Consider the following 17,555-nt stretch of genomic DNA (forward strand, 5'->3'; position numbering starts at 1 on the left):
GCTGACGGAATTGGTGGAAGCGGAGACACTCAATGTTTTCAAGGGGAGAATGGATAGGCACTTGAGGGAAATAGACTTGCAGGACTACGGGGATAGATGGGTGAATGGGACTGACTGGATTGCTCTACAGAGAGCTGGCACGGACTCGATGGGCCGAATGGCCTCCTTCTGTGCCGTTGTGACTCTAAGTTGCTATATTTGCGCGATGGATATGAACTAAACAATTGTCTAAAGTCTTGTCATTTCAAGTGCAAGTACCCTTTTAACGTTGTGACAAGTGTTAATTACTGCCAGTCAACCTCTCTGGCACTGAAAATTAACTATCACAAGTGTGGAGTCTCATTCTGTTGTGTCCGTGTATAATAAGACACAGACTGCAGGAGAACGGTACAACAGGTGTTTACTCAACGTGGCTCACACGGGAACTGATCTGTACAGATTACTACTCAGTGCTATATACAGGTGTGGTCACTGCCGGTACTGCAGTATACATGAGCTGTAAAAGATAGTTCCCCCCTTAAAGGGATATACATTACACATTCCATCAGGTTTTAATTTTTGTTGGAGATTTTAAAATTGTACACAGTTGCTTGCACTGTTTACTCATGTCCTAGATGCCTCATTTCCCTCGCTGCGACATTATTAACTCGCACTTTCAGCAACTTGCGGCGCAAAGAATTTTGAAACCTAAGCATACAAGGGCAAGTCTAACTAACAGCAGACAGCATTAGATACCCCGCTACAGCAGATTATGGCCCAATGCCTCAGCTCCCAATCTAATAGTTGTGGTTTTGAGTGCCAGAACTGTCTCGCTCAAACACACATGCTGAAGCAAATGTTATTACTTCTCACATCAGGTAGATTCATCTGCGTGGGTAGTTATTCAAGTTGGCCAGTCATTGAACAACATAGGCAGCAGTTGCAGTCAGTGGCTAAAACCATCCCATCTTTCCTGCTCTCAGGGATTGAGATTGTGCTGCGCAATATTAGTAAAAAACACATTAATGGGCTCATATGAAATTCCTTAGTCCACTTTAGCAAAGATATGTACAGGGTGGGCATCTATGTTATGAATGTTGCACAGTGTGAGTTCAACCCTTGTGCATCAGTACATGCATTTTGTGAGAAAGGAATGTAGAAGAAATGTAATAAATATCAATGGTCACAATTTGGAAGTTAACCCAAGAATGGAAATGATGGAGGCAGCTTGTTTCAGTACTTTATTCTGATCACTAAGATCCTGATTTTTTGGGGAGGCAGGGAGGGAGCAGGGGAGTGCGGGAGCAGGGGAGTGCGGTAGCACGGGGAAAACCTGGCAAGGTCGAGGATACAGAGGTCCTGCCCAATTTAATGGCAGGACTGCATTATAATTTTTTTTTCCGTTTCCTGCCAGGCAGGTGGCCAAATTGACAGGCTAACGGGAAAACCAGCGGCAGTAGACCAGAGCCGGGTCCCTTGGGGTCAGTCCCTGGCAATTGGGAGGTGGAGGGAGCAAGAGATCAGGAGAGGAGGGGTATTGAGTTTGGGGGGGGGAGGGATAGGTCAGCTATCGGGGCTTGGTGGCGGTGGGAGGGAGTGGGGTGAGCAGCCACGATCGAAGGCTTCCTAGAGGGGCTGGGGGGAGCACTCCTACTCCTCCTGGCCCATAAGGAACACTGTGAAAGGCATTTACCTTCTTGAGCTGGGAGCTCCCGCCTCTCTTTCGCTGCTGGGTTTCCCGAGCCCTGGGAAACCTGCGTGGCAGCTGTTAAATTTAAATCACTCTCCCAATTGCACGGTGGGACCCTGATTTAAATATGTTAATGAAGTGTCTCGCTTCTCCAAGGCGGGACATTTGTACAACATGAAACCTGCCACCATAAAAACGTCGACGGACACGTATACGATGGGTTGGGAACGCGTTTCTGTTCTTGAATTTTTAACCAACTCGCTCCCACCCATCATGGGAGAGTTAATATCTCGGCCTAAATGTTTTCTGAGTGCTACAGTTTGCAGACATGACAGAATCTGTTGTTGGGGCCCTCCAGTGTGCAAAGTATATATTCATTGCAAATGTAATTTCTACAGTTTTTATGCAAGAAATTGTTGAAAGGTTAGTGTGTAGGAATTAACGAATTCCTACGAATAATGGAGATCGACACGAGAACAATTAAACAGGTCTTTACTCAACGGAGATGCCACGAGGACTGTCTGGGCAGCCCCGTGGTTTGCGACGTGACGTCATCGCGTTTACCGTGTTTTCCCACGCTCTTAAAGGGGCCACGCCCCGTACATGCAAACTCTATATACAAAACACAGTAATGCTTAACACAATGGTACAGGTTTAGGCTGGTGTTAGAACATCGTTAAAGAGAATTATATACAGTTAGCCAGAGTCATTCAGTGGTTCTGCCACAAGTGCCTTTTTGCAGATGGGGCTTCAGTGTGTTTTACAGTAATCAGCACTGGTGAAAAAAGTTATTTAAATTATTTAAATTGCTTTACATGCGCACGACCTAAAGACGGCAGTCTGAGGAACACTGATCATGTTCCAATCTGCTTTACAGTTAGGCCAAAAAGATTTGCACAGCTCAGCTTAAAGTAGGCAACTGATAAATGAATCACTGCTGAGTGGGCTGGGTTAAAATGACACCCCTAGAGGTTTTTTTCCTTCTGCCATGCAGGTAATTACAACCCTCCTACTGAAACCAGTAGTCTGGGCTCCAAGGAATGAACACAGGTTGGTGAACAGTTTAAGTAAAGCCCAGACCTCAAATGTTTAAACTGTGCTATCGACTCCACATGTTTCAATAACAGTAACACAGAATTTTAACCCCTCAAAATGGGTGGGTTTGGGTCGGGTGCGAATGGAATTTTTAAAAATCTCATACCCGACCCCAACTCGCCCACTTCTGGTTTTAACAGAGGCAGGATGGGGAGTGGGCAGCCAACCCGCTCGCAGGAGGCGGGTTGGTCATTTAAATATTATAATGAGGCTGCGTGCCTCATAATGAACTTGTCTTCCAGGTTTAACCCTGGCCGGCTGGGTTTCCTGGGCCTCGCGAAACCCGGCAGCTAAAGGGAGGCGAAGACTGCTTTGTGGATGAGGTAAATGCCTTTATAGCACAGCTTGTGGGCCAGCAGGAGCAGGAGTGCTTCCTCCCAGCCCACCAAGCTTCCATGCCTGCCCTCAGACACGCCTGCCATCAGACACCCCCACCCCGCGACAGACCACCCCCCCCCAGCAGTCACCATCTCCCCCCCCCCGCCCCCTGTGATCAGGCCCCCCCCCGGGATCAGTGACCAAACCCCCTACCCCCCACGCTCCCACTAACCCAGCTACAGGCTCCCTACCTGCTCCTGGCCTGTGGCCTCCACCAGAGCTTTCCCCACCCGACAGAGAGCCAAGCCCATCGATCAGGCTGGCTTCCGGGCGAGGAACCTGCTGGGGAAAGAAAAGACACACACCGTGACCTTAAATCTGCAAGCGTGCGGGAAAACCTGGACTAATGGGTTTCCCGACCAAAACTCCTTGCCCCCCACTCACAAAACCCACCCCAGTCAAGATCGGTGCCAATGCATTTAAATGAGGAGCCTAACGCATGTTTTAGGTCCCCTCACAGAAATTGGGCAGCGATGAGCAAGGCAGGTGTCGCGCCTGCGCCAATCAAGCTTCTTCAGCGGTCGCTTTGGCCTAACCAGCAGCTGCCAACTTAAAGATACATTTTCTTGATAAGAATTTTTACAAAAACCTTCCTGTGAAGCCATGAGGAGTAGGAGTGCCCCCACCCCCCGCCAACTCTACAGTCCTCGCAATTTGCCCACCCCCACTGATACCCACTCCAATCCCTTCCCGACACATGCATTTGGGCCAAAAATGGGTCCAGATGAATTTCTGCCCAATCGTGTACATTCTGTTCTGACTTAACCTCCCATTTGTATCTCAATTTTAGAAAACCCTTAAGAAGAATGAATGAAAAAAAAGTCTTCAAGAAATCAACCAGGTATCTGTTTGGGAAGAAGCAGACTTCTGACTGAATCTCTGCAATATTTTTTCCTCCAAGACTTGATTTGTAAATTTAATCAAAATTTCTGTTAAACTTGGGACCACTGAAATTGCCTGGAACAAATATTTTCATTCACCAATTTAACAGCAGATAATGGTGCCCATCCAGGTTGAGATCCTGGAATCAGAAAATCATTCTTCATTACTTAGACAGGAACAGATACAGGAAACTTTGTGCTATCCGGCACCGACGGGACCGAGCTGTTGCCGTTCCCTCAAAACTGCCGGACACACCAGCGTTAATGTTGAAGCATACGGAGCTTTTCATCTCCGTATCTGACAACAAACACTGTTGCTTAGCAACAGCTTCCAAACAGTCGGCCCATACCTTGGAAGTGTCTCTCTGAAGCTATTGCTAAGCTACAGAGACTTTGCAGAGCCTGACTGTTGAAAAAAAAAGCAACGAGAAGAAAAAATACCTAACAAAACGGCTCCTGATTTTTGCCGGTGGCTCGAGCTTGCCGGACATTTAGCCTCCGGATAACACAAGGTTTCCTGTAGATTAATTTTGGTTGTGTGATTTTTTTTTTTGATTATCAGTGTTTTTATATTTTTATGATCTAGAAATACTGCAATTCATTGGAATTTTCCCAAATATGATGTGGATTTTACCAAATAGTAATGAATGCAATGTGTGTTTTTATACCTAGTGATTAATTTATTGGCTTCTATTTTGCAATACTGATGTATTTATTTTTGTTTGCATAAATATATAGGCATGACCGACAAGAACCTAAATTGGGATGTTGCAGAATTTGTATTTCTGAATAAATCTGTACATTATCAGTGTTTGCAAATTCATGAATAATGATACTAATATTTTTGTAAAAGCAGTTAAAATTAAATCATTTCTATAAAATCAAACCAGTCACCAACATCTATGTTAACAAAACGTTTGTGCATGTGTTTCTGTAATATTGCAACATTAATGATTGTAGATTTTCTCCACTGTTGTTAAGTAGACCATGTTACTGACATGATTGTGTCATCATGGACTAATCACATTGCATTTCTTTTAATTATTTCTATTTGCCACTTGGCCAGATCCTGACCTGTTGAGCGACTCTCCTGCGCCTGCCCTGATTCTCCCCTCCGCGCCATGTGCAGCTGCACGCTGAAGTCTCGGCTCGCTCAGCCTCGCTTTTCTGTCCAACCCCAACTCTTCTCCACTCCAAACATGACCATGTGCTGAACCATGACTGGTTCAGCTCCTTTACCTTGCCAAATCCAAATCGAAGGCTATCTTTCCTCACCCTTGAGCATGGCATGGAGGTGGGTCTCAGCCATGGAACTAGGCTCAGAAAATTAAACCTGAAGAGTAATTTAAAATAGTAAACTAGAAACTGATTTAACAAGAAAATACAGAGTGAGAGTCAACGATGGGAAAAAAATGTGAAAAAAAGGCAAAGTGAATTCAAAATATACAAAATACAGAAAGAAAGAAGTTGCTCCCGGTATCCCTTGGCCAAAACCACTAAAAACAGATTCACTGATCATTTATTTCATTATGTTTGTGAGACTTTGCTGTGTGCAAATTGGCTACTACATTTGCCTATATAACAGTGACTACATTTCAAAAGTACTTAATTGTTTGTAAGGAGCTTTGGGATGTCCTGAGTTATTTCTTTTAAATCAAATCACTTGCTGTGTGAGGGTCTCAGGAAATGTTGCCCTGTCTTGATTCTTTGGCCGGGATGGTTCCTTTGTACCTCAGTGACTAGCACTGAGTGTACAACCTGACCAGAGCACTTTGTAGCTTCAAAATGGCAGCCTAAGCTGTATATGCCGCTGATTTGCAAAAAAATTGTAGTTTTCTGTTTGATTTCTTAATTGCTGTTCTGCAGTGACTGGACATGGTCAGTGTTGAGTCTACTATCGTTCCCAGCATCTTCACTAGCGAGTTCAACACTCTTCAGTAAGTAAGTTTGTCCCCCATTTTTCTCTCTAAGTCCTTGGGCTGGATTTTACTCACTGAGACGCGTTGGGGGCGGGACTGCTGCTTTCCGGGTTCTAGTCCCACCCCCAGCAACGTCCGACGCACAGACGCTATTTTTCCCTGATTGGCCTTGTTAAGCCCGCCCTGCGGGCTTGCCGGCCAATTAAGGGAAAGCCGGTGTCAGATAACGTCAGTTGATGACGCTTCATCTGCTGGTTTTCTTAAAGGCACATGAACCATATATTTTTGACAGATGATTTGACAGTGTTTGACAGCATTGAGGTGCTGTCAAACACTGACAATCACTGTACAAAGGTGAGCCCTTGCATCCAGGCTCTCCAGTGACTCCTTAGGATGAAACAGATGGCAGCTGCAGGTGAGGGTACAGAAGTGATCTGTCACTTCTCCCATTGAGGTGAGGCTACACAAACACTTCAAAGCTTGTCACCTACAGAAAAATCTAAACGCATTAAAATGACTTTCCCAACATTTCCTTACCTCTGATACTTACCAGCGTCCCATTGCATCCTTCACGCCACTTCTGGAGCTGTCATGCAAACACAAACATTACAACAGACCCACTGCATGCCTCATGTACCCTGGCGGGGTTCCCAGATGTCGGGAAGCCCGCAGCAGAAGTCTAAAAATGGGAAAAAGCCTCTTAATTGCCTGTTAACTACCTGTTCATAGGCAGTTACGTGGCTATAATCCTCTTCCCGCCGCTAGGAGTCGGGTCCCTGCACAAATCGGGGACCCAACTCCCGGGAAGATTGTTTGGAGGCAGGTTGGGAGCGGGTTCGGGACCCGCTCCCATTCGTTTTCATTTTTCCAGCAGTCCCGCCTCCTTACGGCTGGTAAAATCCAGCCCCTTCTACTTAGCTGTGTTGAATGTCATCTGCTATAGTTCTTCATTCAGGCAAATTGGTTGGGATCAAGGACAGATGAGTCAAGCTGGGACAGAGGCAGGAGAGTAGGAAGGTCGAGAAGTGCTGAAGTGTTGGGGTAGAGATTTGGCGGGGGGGGGGGGGGGGCAAATTCTAAATTATATCTTTTGCTGGAGGTCATTAAGTACATACAGTGAATCAAATTCATTATTGTCAATTTGTCACTTTATAACCTGTTAACTGTTGATAAGTTCTCGCCTATGTTTCAATGGCATCCTTGCAGTTGCCCTCTGATTTCTGTTTGCCACATTTTCACTGTTGGATCGTTATTATCTTTTTTAACGCAGCCATTTCCTGAGCACATGCACTCTATGCAAATTTCTCACCACTTCAGGTTGACTCCAGGTACCTGTCATTTTTCAGAATTTAAGTTTTTTTCCAGAGCAAGGATTTGGAAAGAGTTACTTTAAATTTAAAACAAACTGTAATCACATGCGTTTTAAAAATGCACTGAGATGATCGGTGGTTTAAATACTAACAAGCTAAGCTTTAATGTTTCTCAATAGACTAAATGATAAGCTGTTTGTTAGCCTGTTTCAATAATTGATTAAAAAAAACCTCACCATTGTGTTGGGCAGTCTATTTTTGTCTAGCTGTGAGCAGGAGATTATTATTTATAAAAGAGACAGAGACAGAGGCAGATAGTCAAGTTCAGAAAAGGCTGCAAAGTCAGTCAGGTCTTCCCATAGAAAGCTGTGAGGGCAAGCTTTGGCCAGGCTCAGAAACCATATGGAAGAGAGTAGTTACGAGTTATTTTGTTTAAGACATTCCATTGATGTGAATCTGATGAAAAACTGCTGTTCTGCATGTTCACGTGCTCTGAAATAAGGCAGCTTAAATATTCATATCTGGCCTCATCATGTGTTTTCTTGGTCCACCTTTGAAAAGATTGAAGAAGCATTGAAAATTAGCCATCCAAGGAGTGACGCTCTACATCCATACACTATGCCTCTTACCATTTACCCCCAAGACCGTGGTCTGAAAGTTCCGCAGGACACACTCCACCGATGGAAAGGTGGAGGAGCAAAACTCCTGTCTGCCCACATGCTTATCTGCTGACTCCATTACAAATTACAGACGGATCACTTAAATGGTCAGAGCGGGCTACCTGCGTCTGCAAGGGTGCACCACCCCAATTGTAGGATGGATTGGCCCACAGCTGCTCCCCCTAATGTGAACCCTTTCGGGCCTCAGATAAAAGGTGGCTGGGGTAGGCTTCACTTCCAAAAGAAGCCATTTTGACTCGAGACAGAAGGTAATTGATCTCCACCACGATTAATTGCTTTATTCTTGATAAAATTTGTGGTCTTTCTAAAGACATCGAAGGGACTCCTGTCAGCTTTCAGCTGGTGAGAGTTATGTTGGACAATTAAGAGTTAATAATCAAACAACTGTATAACTATAACTGGTCGTGGAGCAACAGGCTTTCTAAGGATAGCAGGAGAACAGTGGGGTGTCTCAGTGAGGGGGGATGAGTTCTGTTCTCCAGATGTCTGATTATCATCTGCAAGGAATGCCTGTGCAAGGACATACATGATTGGAACGACATCAACCGTGGGTGATTAATGTATAACTTTGGTGATTAGTGTAATAAACATAGGCAGAGGGATCAATTACCCATAGTATAGAATGCATGTGTGTTACAATTTAGGTAAATAAGCTGTCTTTGGGCGGGTCCGAGAACAGATAAATCATGAAGTCTTATCTTTGACATGTACTTCTGAATAGGCAACAAGGAAGTATAATAAGGATACTTTTCCAGTGTTAGAAAGCTGGAGAGAGCGAAATCTGAAGCTACTCTTTGTACTGTATTAATTGATCACCTCTGCTGTATGAATAAATTGTGTTCTGTATACCCAACTGGCAAGTGTTTCGTGCTTACTCGAAGCATGTTGCTGTGAAGTATAGAAGGAAGGAGGGTGACTAATGGTTGACTCGACAAATTTCCACTGAGGCCTTTTGGGGCATAACGGGTGGATTTCCTGGGGTAGCCCAGGAACTTTCTCAGAGACACTCCCTTGATGTGAGGGTGGAAGCAAAAGATCTGCCCACAGCTTCCTCTAAAGGAAAATAGCAACCAAAAAAATATGGGTGAAATTCTGATGGAGCCAGGTTTTGCCTTAATTTCTGGCCCCCCAATCCAAAGATCGACCAGGATTCCACCTTGGCTCAGACTGGAATTTACATCCCATGTGTATTTTATTACTGCAGCCTAAATGTACCTTTTATGAAGTCTACTGTTCTAACAAGATGTGGTATAGCACGTAACATTGAGCAATAGTTAGTAGGGTCAAACCCACAATTTCTTGCATCACTGGTTCCCATGATCAAGAGAGTCACCCAAGCTGCTCTCGCAAGTTCCTTATTCACTGAATCAAAAGCACCATTAACAGAGGTCTAGTGGCAGGGAGATGGTTGTGTGTGGGAAGAGGTGAAGAGTGAGAAAAATAAAATACTATGGGGGGAAAAGTTGGGTTGCTTTGCGCCTCCCGTTAGTGCCCCGGGGGCGCAAAGCCCTTAGTGCCCGGGTGCGGCGCCGCTAACGCCTCCCGTGAAATTCAGCGTGAGGTTCTCGGCAGTCGTAGCTGGTAGCGCCCTGCGGCACTGCGCCTCCGGCGACATCGTCATCGCCATGCTTAGAATGTCACAGAAGTGCATCAAATGCTGCTGATGGATCTGTCGACCAGAACTGTACTTATTGTAGATTTACAAGAGACATAAGGGGAGAAATTCGGTTGGTTGCACCACCGATTAACGCCTAAAGAGGCCGAGAAGTGGGGTGCCTAGTGCCTCGCCCCATATTGAGCATGCATTTAGCGCCAGATCTTAGCGCCCGCTCATGGGCGCAGGCTGATTATCACGTCATTTGAGTGTGCAACGCCTTTTGGGCGCCCCGGACCGGAAATTCAGTGGCGCCCCCCTCCGTAGCACCTGGCACTAATAGTGACAGCTTACCTGGAACCTTATCAAGTCGCTCTCGGGCTGGAGGAGCGTTATTTAAAGGGGACTGGTGTGGCTTAAAAGCGGCAGTCATTTTTGGAGCACAACTTCCACGAGAGCTACAAAGAATTGCTGAGCTGCACACTGAGAGCCATTTGACCACTGAGCCAGTGCAGGCAGACGATCTTCAGCCTTCTGACCATCACCTTGCTGTTGGTGAGCCTTGACAACGGGGAACCTTCCTGTGGGCACTTATTATGGGGGCTGCATTGGAGGGGAACGTCCTGCTGCTGAATCATCTGGAAAGGGCACTGAGACGCTGGGAGAGGGGGGCGGGCATGGCCAGATGGAGGAGGGCCAACAGATGTCGCCACAGCAGACCTTGCGCTGGCAGGGTTGTCCGACAGCAGTTTTCCTACATGAACATGCCGGAGGAGCAGTGTGTCAGAAGGCTGCGATTTAGAAAGGAGGTGGTGACTGAGCTGTGCCAGCTGCTTCAGCCAGATCTGCAGCCTCAGATAAGGTGCAGGACATCTCTGTCGGTGGCTGAGAAGATGCCTGCTGGCCTGAACTTCTACGCGAGCGGCTCTTCTCAGGCTGCGCGTCAGAGGCTGATCAGAAGTAGCTTCTAGGCCCCTCTCACGGAATGCTTGCTACCATTCCAAGAACAGGAATGGAACCGGTCTGATACCCCCAAGCCTGTGAAGGGCAAGATGCATGTAAATAGAAGGCATAGCCATTGTAAATGAAGAAAGTGTTTCATTACACAAAATGTGGTTCCTTCAAACATGAGAAAGCTATGGCAACAGAAAGCAAAACTAATACACTGACACATAACTGCCTCTCACACCCGGGAGACTGTCCAAAACATAAATCACATTCCGGCCATCTTCCTTGGCCTTGATTCCACTGCGCCAACCAAAGCATCCAATGCCCCATCAGTGAGGCGTTCCGCCCTCTGCCTCACCCTTTCCATGTCTTGCTAGGCTGGTGCACCACAGGTAGACTCCCACGGCTTTGAAGGCCTACAAGGCAGTGAGTGTGTCTGGTGATGCCAATTGACCTGCCCCTTTAAGAGCTGGCCGGCGCCAGTGTGTCTCAGGGAAAGTGATTATTGACAGCACCTTCGCTGCGCCCCGCCGCCGCGAAATTGGGTTGCGCCGCCGCGTTAGCGCCTTAAGAGTAGCGTGCAGCGCCTGATTTAGCGCTGCAATCACCTTTAGGGGTGCTGCAACCCAATATCGCGCTAGGTGGCGCTAAACTTTGTGCATCGCCAGGACTAGCGCCCCAAACGCGGCTATACCGAATTTCTAGGCCGTATAATTTAATTGTCAGTTACATAACCATAAGAAAATGCAAAATAAAATGTTGCATAAGCAGGTTTAAAGAAAAAAAAGAACGGGGGGGGGTGTGAAATTCGACGAGGCCCGAAAAAGGGTGCGGGCACCGCGATGCAAGATAGGCCTGTGCCATTTCAATTTGGTGCTGCCTGCTAATTGGCATGATTGCAGTGCACAGCCAAGAGAGGAACGCATTGCTGACAGGCTGTGTGCTCAGCAAGGGGCCCAAGTTCTTGTCGCTCGAGCGAGGCTGGCTTTACTTAAAGCTAGCCTGCTCCTTTTCAAAGCAGTCTCTAGCTCTTAAAATTGAACTGCCTTCTGCAAAAATAAAATAAAAATCCTTCAGGACTAGGCAGTCTGCAGCTCTTAAAGCTGAACTGCCTTTTGCACCTAAAAAAATGGCTCAACAGTCCTGGGAAGGGGCACCCAGGGACTTGGACGCAGCACTCCAGCTTTGTGCAGGACTCAACACTGGAAGAGCGGTCCTCTACATCCAGGAGGTCCTCCAGAAAGGAGGATGTGGGACCAGATTGCCGAGATGGTCACTGTCAGCAGTGTCATCCCCACAATCTGGCTCCAGTGCCCAAAGATGATTCATGACCTCAGACAAGTGGTCAAGGTCAATGAATGTATCTTCAAAAGCCATCTGATACCAACTGCACAACTAGCCTCACATACTACTCGATGTATGAGCCCACCCCCCATCACTCACCTACTCACAACCTCTACCAAACATGAGGCATACTGTTGTGTATGCACCTTGAAGAAGGAACTATATTCTGCAGCCCCTGTCTACTGCAGTACCAGTAGTGACCACCCCTGTATATAAGCCTGTGTAGTAACTTTGTATAGTAGTTCCAGTTTTGTCTCCATTCAGTAAACACCTGTTATAACCAACTTCTGCAGTCCGTGTCTCAATTACACACGGACATTACATTGGCGACGAACAGATCCGAACTTACCTACAGTTCTGCACCACCTCACGGGGATCCATCCCTGAAGCGAAGTTATTAGAGGTCGAAGCCAGAAGGAAGAAATCCAAAAAGAAAAAAACAAACAGAAGAAATGGGCGTCGACCGTGGGCAACCGCCCTCTGATTCATCGAATTCGAAGATTTGCAGGAGAGGCTGTCGAGAGCTGGGCTTGGTTCTCCAGTCTATGGTGTTCCAGCTAATCGGGCTGGTGGCAGGTAGTACACTGATCTTTCCTGGGCTGCGGAGGGCTAGAGCTCGATCGGGTGGCTTTTCAACAGGGCCGAGCAGCGTTGTCGGGAAGAGGCGAGAGAGAGAGGGTGGAGCACACAGGGCGCGGCCGGTGCTACGAAGCCGGGCAGCGTACAGACCCGAGAAGAGGGAGGGAAGTGTCCCATAGGGTTTGCTCTGACAACGGGAACAGTAATTAAAATAAAAGAAATTAGAAGCGCAGAAAGCCGCGAGGAGCTGCAGTTTGCCACGGGGACCGCGGAGAGCGGCGTTGGCAGCAGCGCGGGGGGGGGGAAGCGCGCGAAGACGATAGGGCGTCGCCATCAAGGCATAAAAACGCCAGCAACAGCGTTGGCAGCAGCGGAAAGGACAGAAAGCGCGGGAGGCGCCATCTTAATCCAGTGGGGAAGAAGGAAAAGCGCGGGAGGCACCATTTTGTTCAATCGGGGAAGAAGGCAAAGCGCGGGAGGTACCATTTTGTTCAATCGGGGAAGAAGGCAAAGCGCGGGAGGCGCCATCTTAGATCTCCAAGATGCCGAAGACTGGCAATATCACTGCCTTCGATAATGAAATAGAAGACTGGACCACGTATGTGGAAAGAGTCGAAGTATATTGCAAGGCAAATGAAGTAGCCGATGAGAAAAAGGCATCGGTACTACTAAACTTAATGGGCGCAAGAACGTACGGCCTATTGCGGAACCTGATCACTCCAGTCAAACCGATGGAGAAGAGTTTTAACGAAATTGTTGATATCCTACAGGAACACCTAAATCCTACACCGCTGCTGATAGCAGAAAGATTTAAATTCCACAAGAGAAATCAGCATAAAGATGAGAGCAATGCTGATTACCTTACGGAACTACGCAAGCTATCAAAGCACTGCCAGTTCGGAGCAGGACTGGCAGATACCCTATGGGACAAATTTGTCTGTGGACTCCTGAGTGAAGGAACCCAGAAGAGGTTACTCTCAGAGAAAGAGCTGACGCTAGATAAGGTTTTCAGCGTGGCAGTATCGTACGAAGCAGCAGCAAGGGGAGCTGCAGAAATACAGCAAAAGCCACAGGAATACGGCACCCATGAAATGACACGGGGATTTGAAAAATGTTATCGCTGCGGCAGAACAACCCATGACAAGAAGGACTGCTGGTCCAAGGACAAAACATGCAGGCAATGCGGAAAGATGGGACACATTGCACGAGTTTGTAGGTCCGGGAAGAAGACTAACGACAACAAAAAGACTACTAAGGAAAAGTACAGGAAAGTACAAAAGATGACGGACAGTAGTTCCGAAGACCAGAAGAGCGATAGTGAATCCGGGAACAAGAGACTAAGCGGTCTCAAACTACACAACGTAATCGCAAAAGAGGATCACCAAACCATTTGGGTCACCCTCACGATAGCAGGGTCCCAAGTCAAAATGGAATTGGATACAGGATCAGCCCTGACCGTCATGAATCGACGAGACTACGAGCGGCTATTCTCACACATACCCTTGAAAGACACATCCATTGTCTTGAAGACATATACGGGGCAGAAAGTATACCCCAGAGGGAAAATAAGGGTGCCTGTCGAATACAACGGCAAGGAAATACAGAAATTGTATCTGTACATACTGCAAGATGGTGGACCACCGTTATTGGGACATGAATGGATCAGAAAGATAAGTTTAGACTGGCACTCCATTCAGGCACTGACTGTGGCTGGTAAAAAGGATGACGACGTCACACCTGGACGATTGTCAAAAATCTTAGCTAACGCTAAAGAGGTATTTCAACAAGGACTGGGAACTCTTAAAAGCGTAACCGCCTCGATAAAAATAGAAGAGAATGCAATTCCCAAGTTTTTCAAAGCAAGACCGGTACCGTATGCAATTCGCCAAGCTGTCGAGGCAGATCTGGAGAATGCAGTCGTGTTATCTAAGGTAGACTGGAGCGAGTGGGCGACACCCATCGTTCCTGTCATGAAGAAAACGTTAAACAATAAGTCTGAGGAGCCAAGGAAGGTTCGCATCTGTGGGGACTTCAAGGTGACTGTGAACCCAGTCCTTCACACAGTACAGTATCCTCTTCCGAGGATAGAAGATATTTTCGCCTCACTATCTGGAGGGAAACGTTTTACAAAAATTGACCTAGCGCAAGCATATTTGCAGATGGAGGTTGAAGAATCCTCTAGGAAATATCTCACGATAAACACTCACAAAGGTCTTTACCAGTATAATCGACTGGTATTTGGAGTAGCATCAGCTCCGGCTATATGGCAAAGAGCAATGGAACAAGTCCTGCAAGGGATTCCGGGAACTCAGTGTTACTTGGACGCCATCCTAGTGACAGGTGAAAATGACAGTGAACACCTTGCCAACCTAGAGCAGGTGCTCACTAGACTAAGAGAACATGGGCTACGAGCCAATCGCCCCAAGTGTGAGTTTCTTAAGAAACAAATATCGTATTGTGGCCACGTGATTGATGAAGAGGGGTTACATAAGTCCCCTGACAAAATTGAAGCGGTAGTTAAGGCTCCAGCGCCTGAAAATGTGTCGCAACTGAGGTCATTCCTCGGATTGGTGAATTACTACCATAAGTTTTTGCCGAAATTGTCCACAATTCTGCACCCACTGAACGCCCTGCTACAAACTGGAGTATCATGGAAATGGAGCGATGAATGTAAGCGGGCCTTTCAGAAGAGTAAAGACCTGATCACTTCAAGAGAAGTATTGGCTCACTACAACCCATCACTACCGATAAGACTGGCATGTGATGCGTCTCCCTACGGCGTTGGAGCGGTACTGTCACATAAATCCCTTGATGGTTCAGAGAGGCCGATAGCTTTTGCGTCACGCTCGTTAACTTCAGCCGAGCGTAACTACGCCCAGATTGACAGAGAGGCCCTCAGCCTGGTGTGGGGGGTGAAGAAGTTCAATCACTACCTGCACGGACAGAAATTTACTCTACTAACTGATCATCAACCTCTTGTCTCCATTTTCAACCCTAAGAAGGGCGTACCGATAATGACAGCACAACGGCTACAGAGGTGGTCCCTTTTCCTAGGGGCACACCAATATGACATCGAGTACAAAGGAACTAAACAGCATGGGAATGCTGATGGATTGTCGTGCCTACCGTTGCCGACGGTGGAAGAAGCACCTGCAGTGGATCCTGTGGAGATATTCCACTCGACCATAGTGGAATGTCTACCTGTGACGAATGCAAACATAGAAAAGGAAACACGAAATGACCCGACACTCTCCAGGGCCTATGATTTAACGGTGAAGGGATGGCCAGCACATGGCGAACCACTGTTGCCAGCATTCTCGCTGAGAAGAGAACAGCTGTCAGTGTGCCGAGGAACCTTGATGTGTGGATCCAGAGTAGTAATTCCACCCAAATTGAAGGATAGAGTGCTCAATGAGCTTCATGAGGGTCATCTGGGAGGGGTAAAAATGAAGAACTTAGCCAGAGCGTTTGTGTGGTGGCCAGGAATCGATAGAGAAATCGAAGAGATGACCAAGAGCTGTACAGGATGCCAGAAGGTCCAAAACGCCCCACCACAAGCCCCTCTACATCCATGGGAGTGGCCCTCGTCTCCATGGCAAAGGGTACACATTGATTTTGCTGGTCCATTTATGGACTCGATGTTTTTAATTGCGGTGGATGCACATTCAAAGTGGCCAGAGGTAATAAAAATGTCCACAACCACCACAGAAAAAACTATCACAGTCTTACGAACCATATTCGCCAGAAATGGGCTGCCTGAACAGATTTGCTCCGACAATGGACCACAGTTTGTGTCTGAAGAGTTCCGGAGGTTCTTAAAGAACAATGGTGTTAAGCATTACACATCCGCCCCATATCACCCAGCCACCAATGGATTGGCTGAGAGATTCGTTCAAACATTCAAGAAGGCTATCAAGGCAATGTGTAATGAAGACATACCCCTACAACACAAGGTGGATAACATCTTGTTTGCCTACCGGAATGCGACACATGCGGTTACCAACCAAACTCCAGCCATGATGTTCTTCAATCGAAGACTAAGATGCCGCTTGGATTTGGTTAAGCCAAACATCAGAAGAGATGTGGAGAACAGGCAGTTTCAGAATATGAATGAAAAGCCAACCAGGAGTTTCAAGATAGGTCAACCAGTTTTGGCCCGGGACTACCGCACAGAGAAATGGCAGCCAGGAACGATCTGCACACGGCACGGACCTCTAATGTATACCGTGGATGTTGGAGAGAGCATTGTAAGACGCCATGCTGACCAGATTCTAGAGTCACTGGAAAACGTCAAATCTACACCACGATCCTATACACCTGGTGATGAAACCGAAGTACCAATTGCATCTACCTCAGAATCGGTGATATTGGAAGCAGACGAACCAAACAACGACGTTGATCCCGAATCAACTTTGCCAGAAGAATCTGATACCCCAAAGAGGCGTTATCCGGACAGAATCAGGAAGCCTCCTCAAAGACTGAATTTATAATTGATTAACTTCAGCTAATGTATATAGCAACTGTAATTGTAAATATGTTATTTAATTATTAATCGAATGTTATGTACTGTTTAGCTAAAAGGGGAGGAATTGTAGTGTATGTACCTTGAAGAAGGAACTATGGCCTAGAAATTCAGTATAGCCACTTTTGGGGCGGTAAAGTCGGGCGGCCGCTAAAGTTTGCGCCCGGCGCAAAGTGGAGGCCACTTCGCCGATATTCAGTAGCTTTGGCCAAGGAGTTTGCTCGAGCGCTAAAACTGGCGATGCACGGCTATCTTTAGGCGCTAAGCTGGCGGTGCAGACTGATACCGCCGAGGCCGGGCGCAGCGCAGGTGCGGCCATTTCTTGATTGACAGCAGACACCCTGGCGCCGGCCAGCTCTTAAAGGGGGAAGGGTCGACTTGGTCTGCTGCCACGCCCTGGATACTGCAGCCCTCCAGCTAGGCCTAAACACTGCTGCTGGAGAGAAATAGCGCCAGGAAGGATGCAGAGGGCCCGTGAGCGAGCGCAGCGCTTCTCTGCCCATGATTTAAAGGTGCTGGTTAGGGCTTTGGAGAGGAGACGCCATATCTTGTTCCCGGACAGTGGCAAGAAGCCTGCCACCAGGGTGTACAGGAGAGCCTGGAGGGATATCGCCCAGAGGGTCACAGCCACCTGCG

At 47.2% G+C, this 17,555-nt stretch overlaps 1 protein-coding gene across 2 annotated transcripts in view; it reads left to right on the top strand.

Annotated features, from left to right (window-relative positions):
• The window catches only part of themis (thymocyte selection associated), a 60,298-nt gene extending 51,513 nt beyond the window's left edge, over positions 1-8,785 (top strand). Inside the window, exons 7-8 of one of the 2 annotated variants that reach the window (XM_085997169.1) lie at positions 3,933-3,983; positions 4,762-8,785. In XM_085997169.1, the coding sequence (XP_085853295.1) occupies positions 3,933-3,943 (11 nt within the window). In that variant the 3' untranslated portion in view covers positions 3,944-3,983; positions 4,762-8,785. Of the gene's footprint in view, positions 1-3,932 lie in introns of both variants that reach the window. The other variant, XM_085997168.1, reaches the window with a different exon arrangement.
• Positions 8,786-17,555: the final 8,770 nt, after the last annotated feature.

The sequence above is a fragment of the Somniosus microcephalus genome, chromosome 9 (genome assembly GCF_052327205.1).
Source record: "Somniosus microcephalus isolate GS21.2 chromosome 9, FLI_Smic_1.0, whole genome shotgun sequence".
NCBI classification, from domain to species: domain Eukaryota; kingdom Metazoa; phylum Chordata; class Chondrichthyes; order Squaliformes; family Somniosidae; genus Somniosus; species Somniosus microcephalus.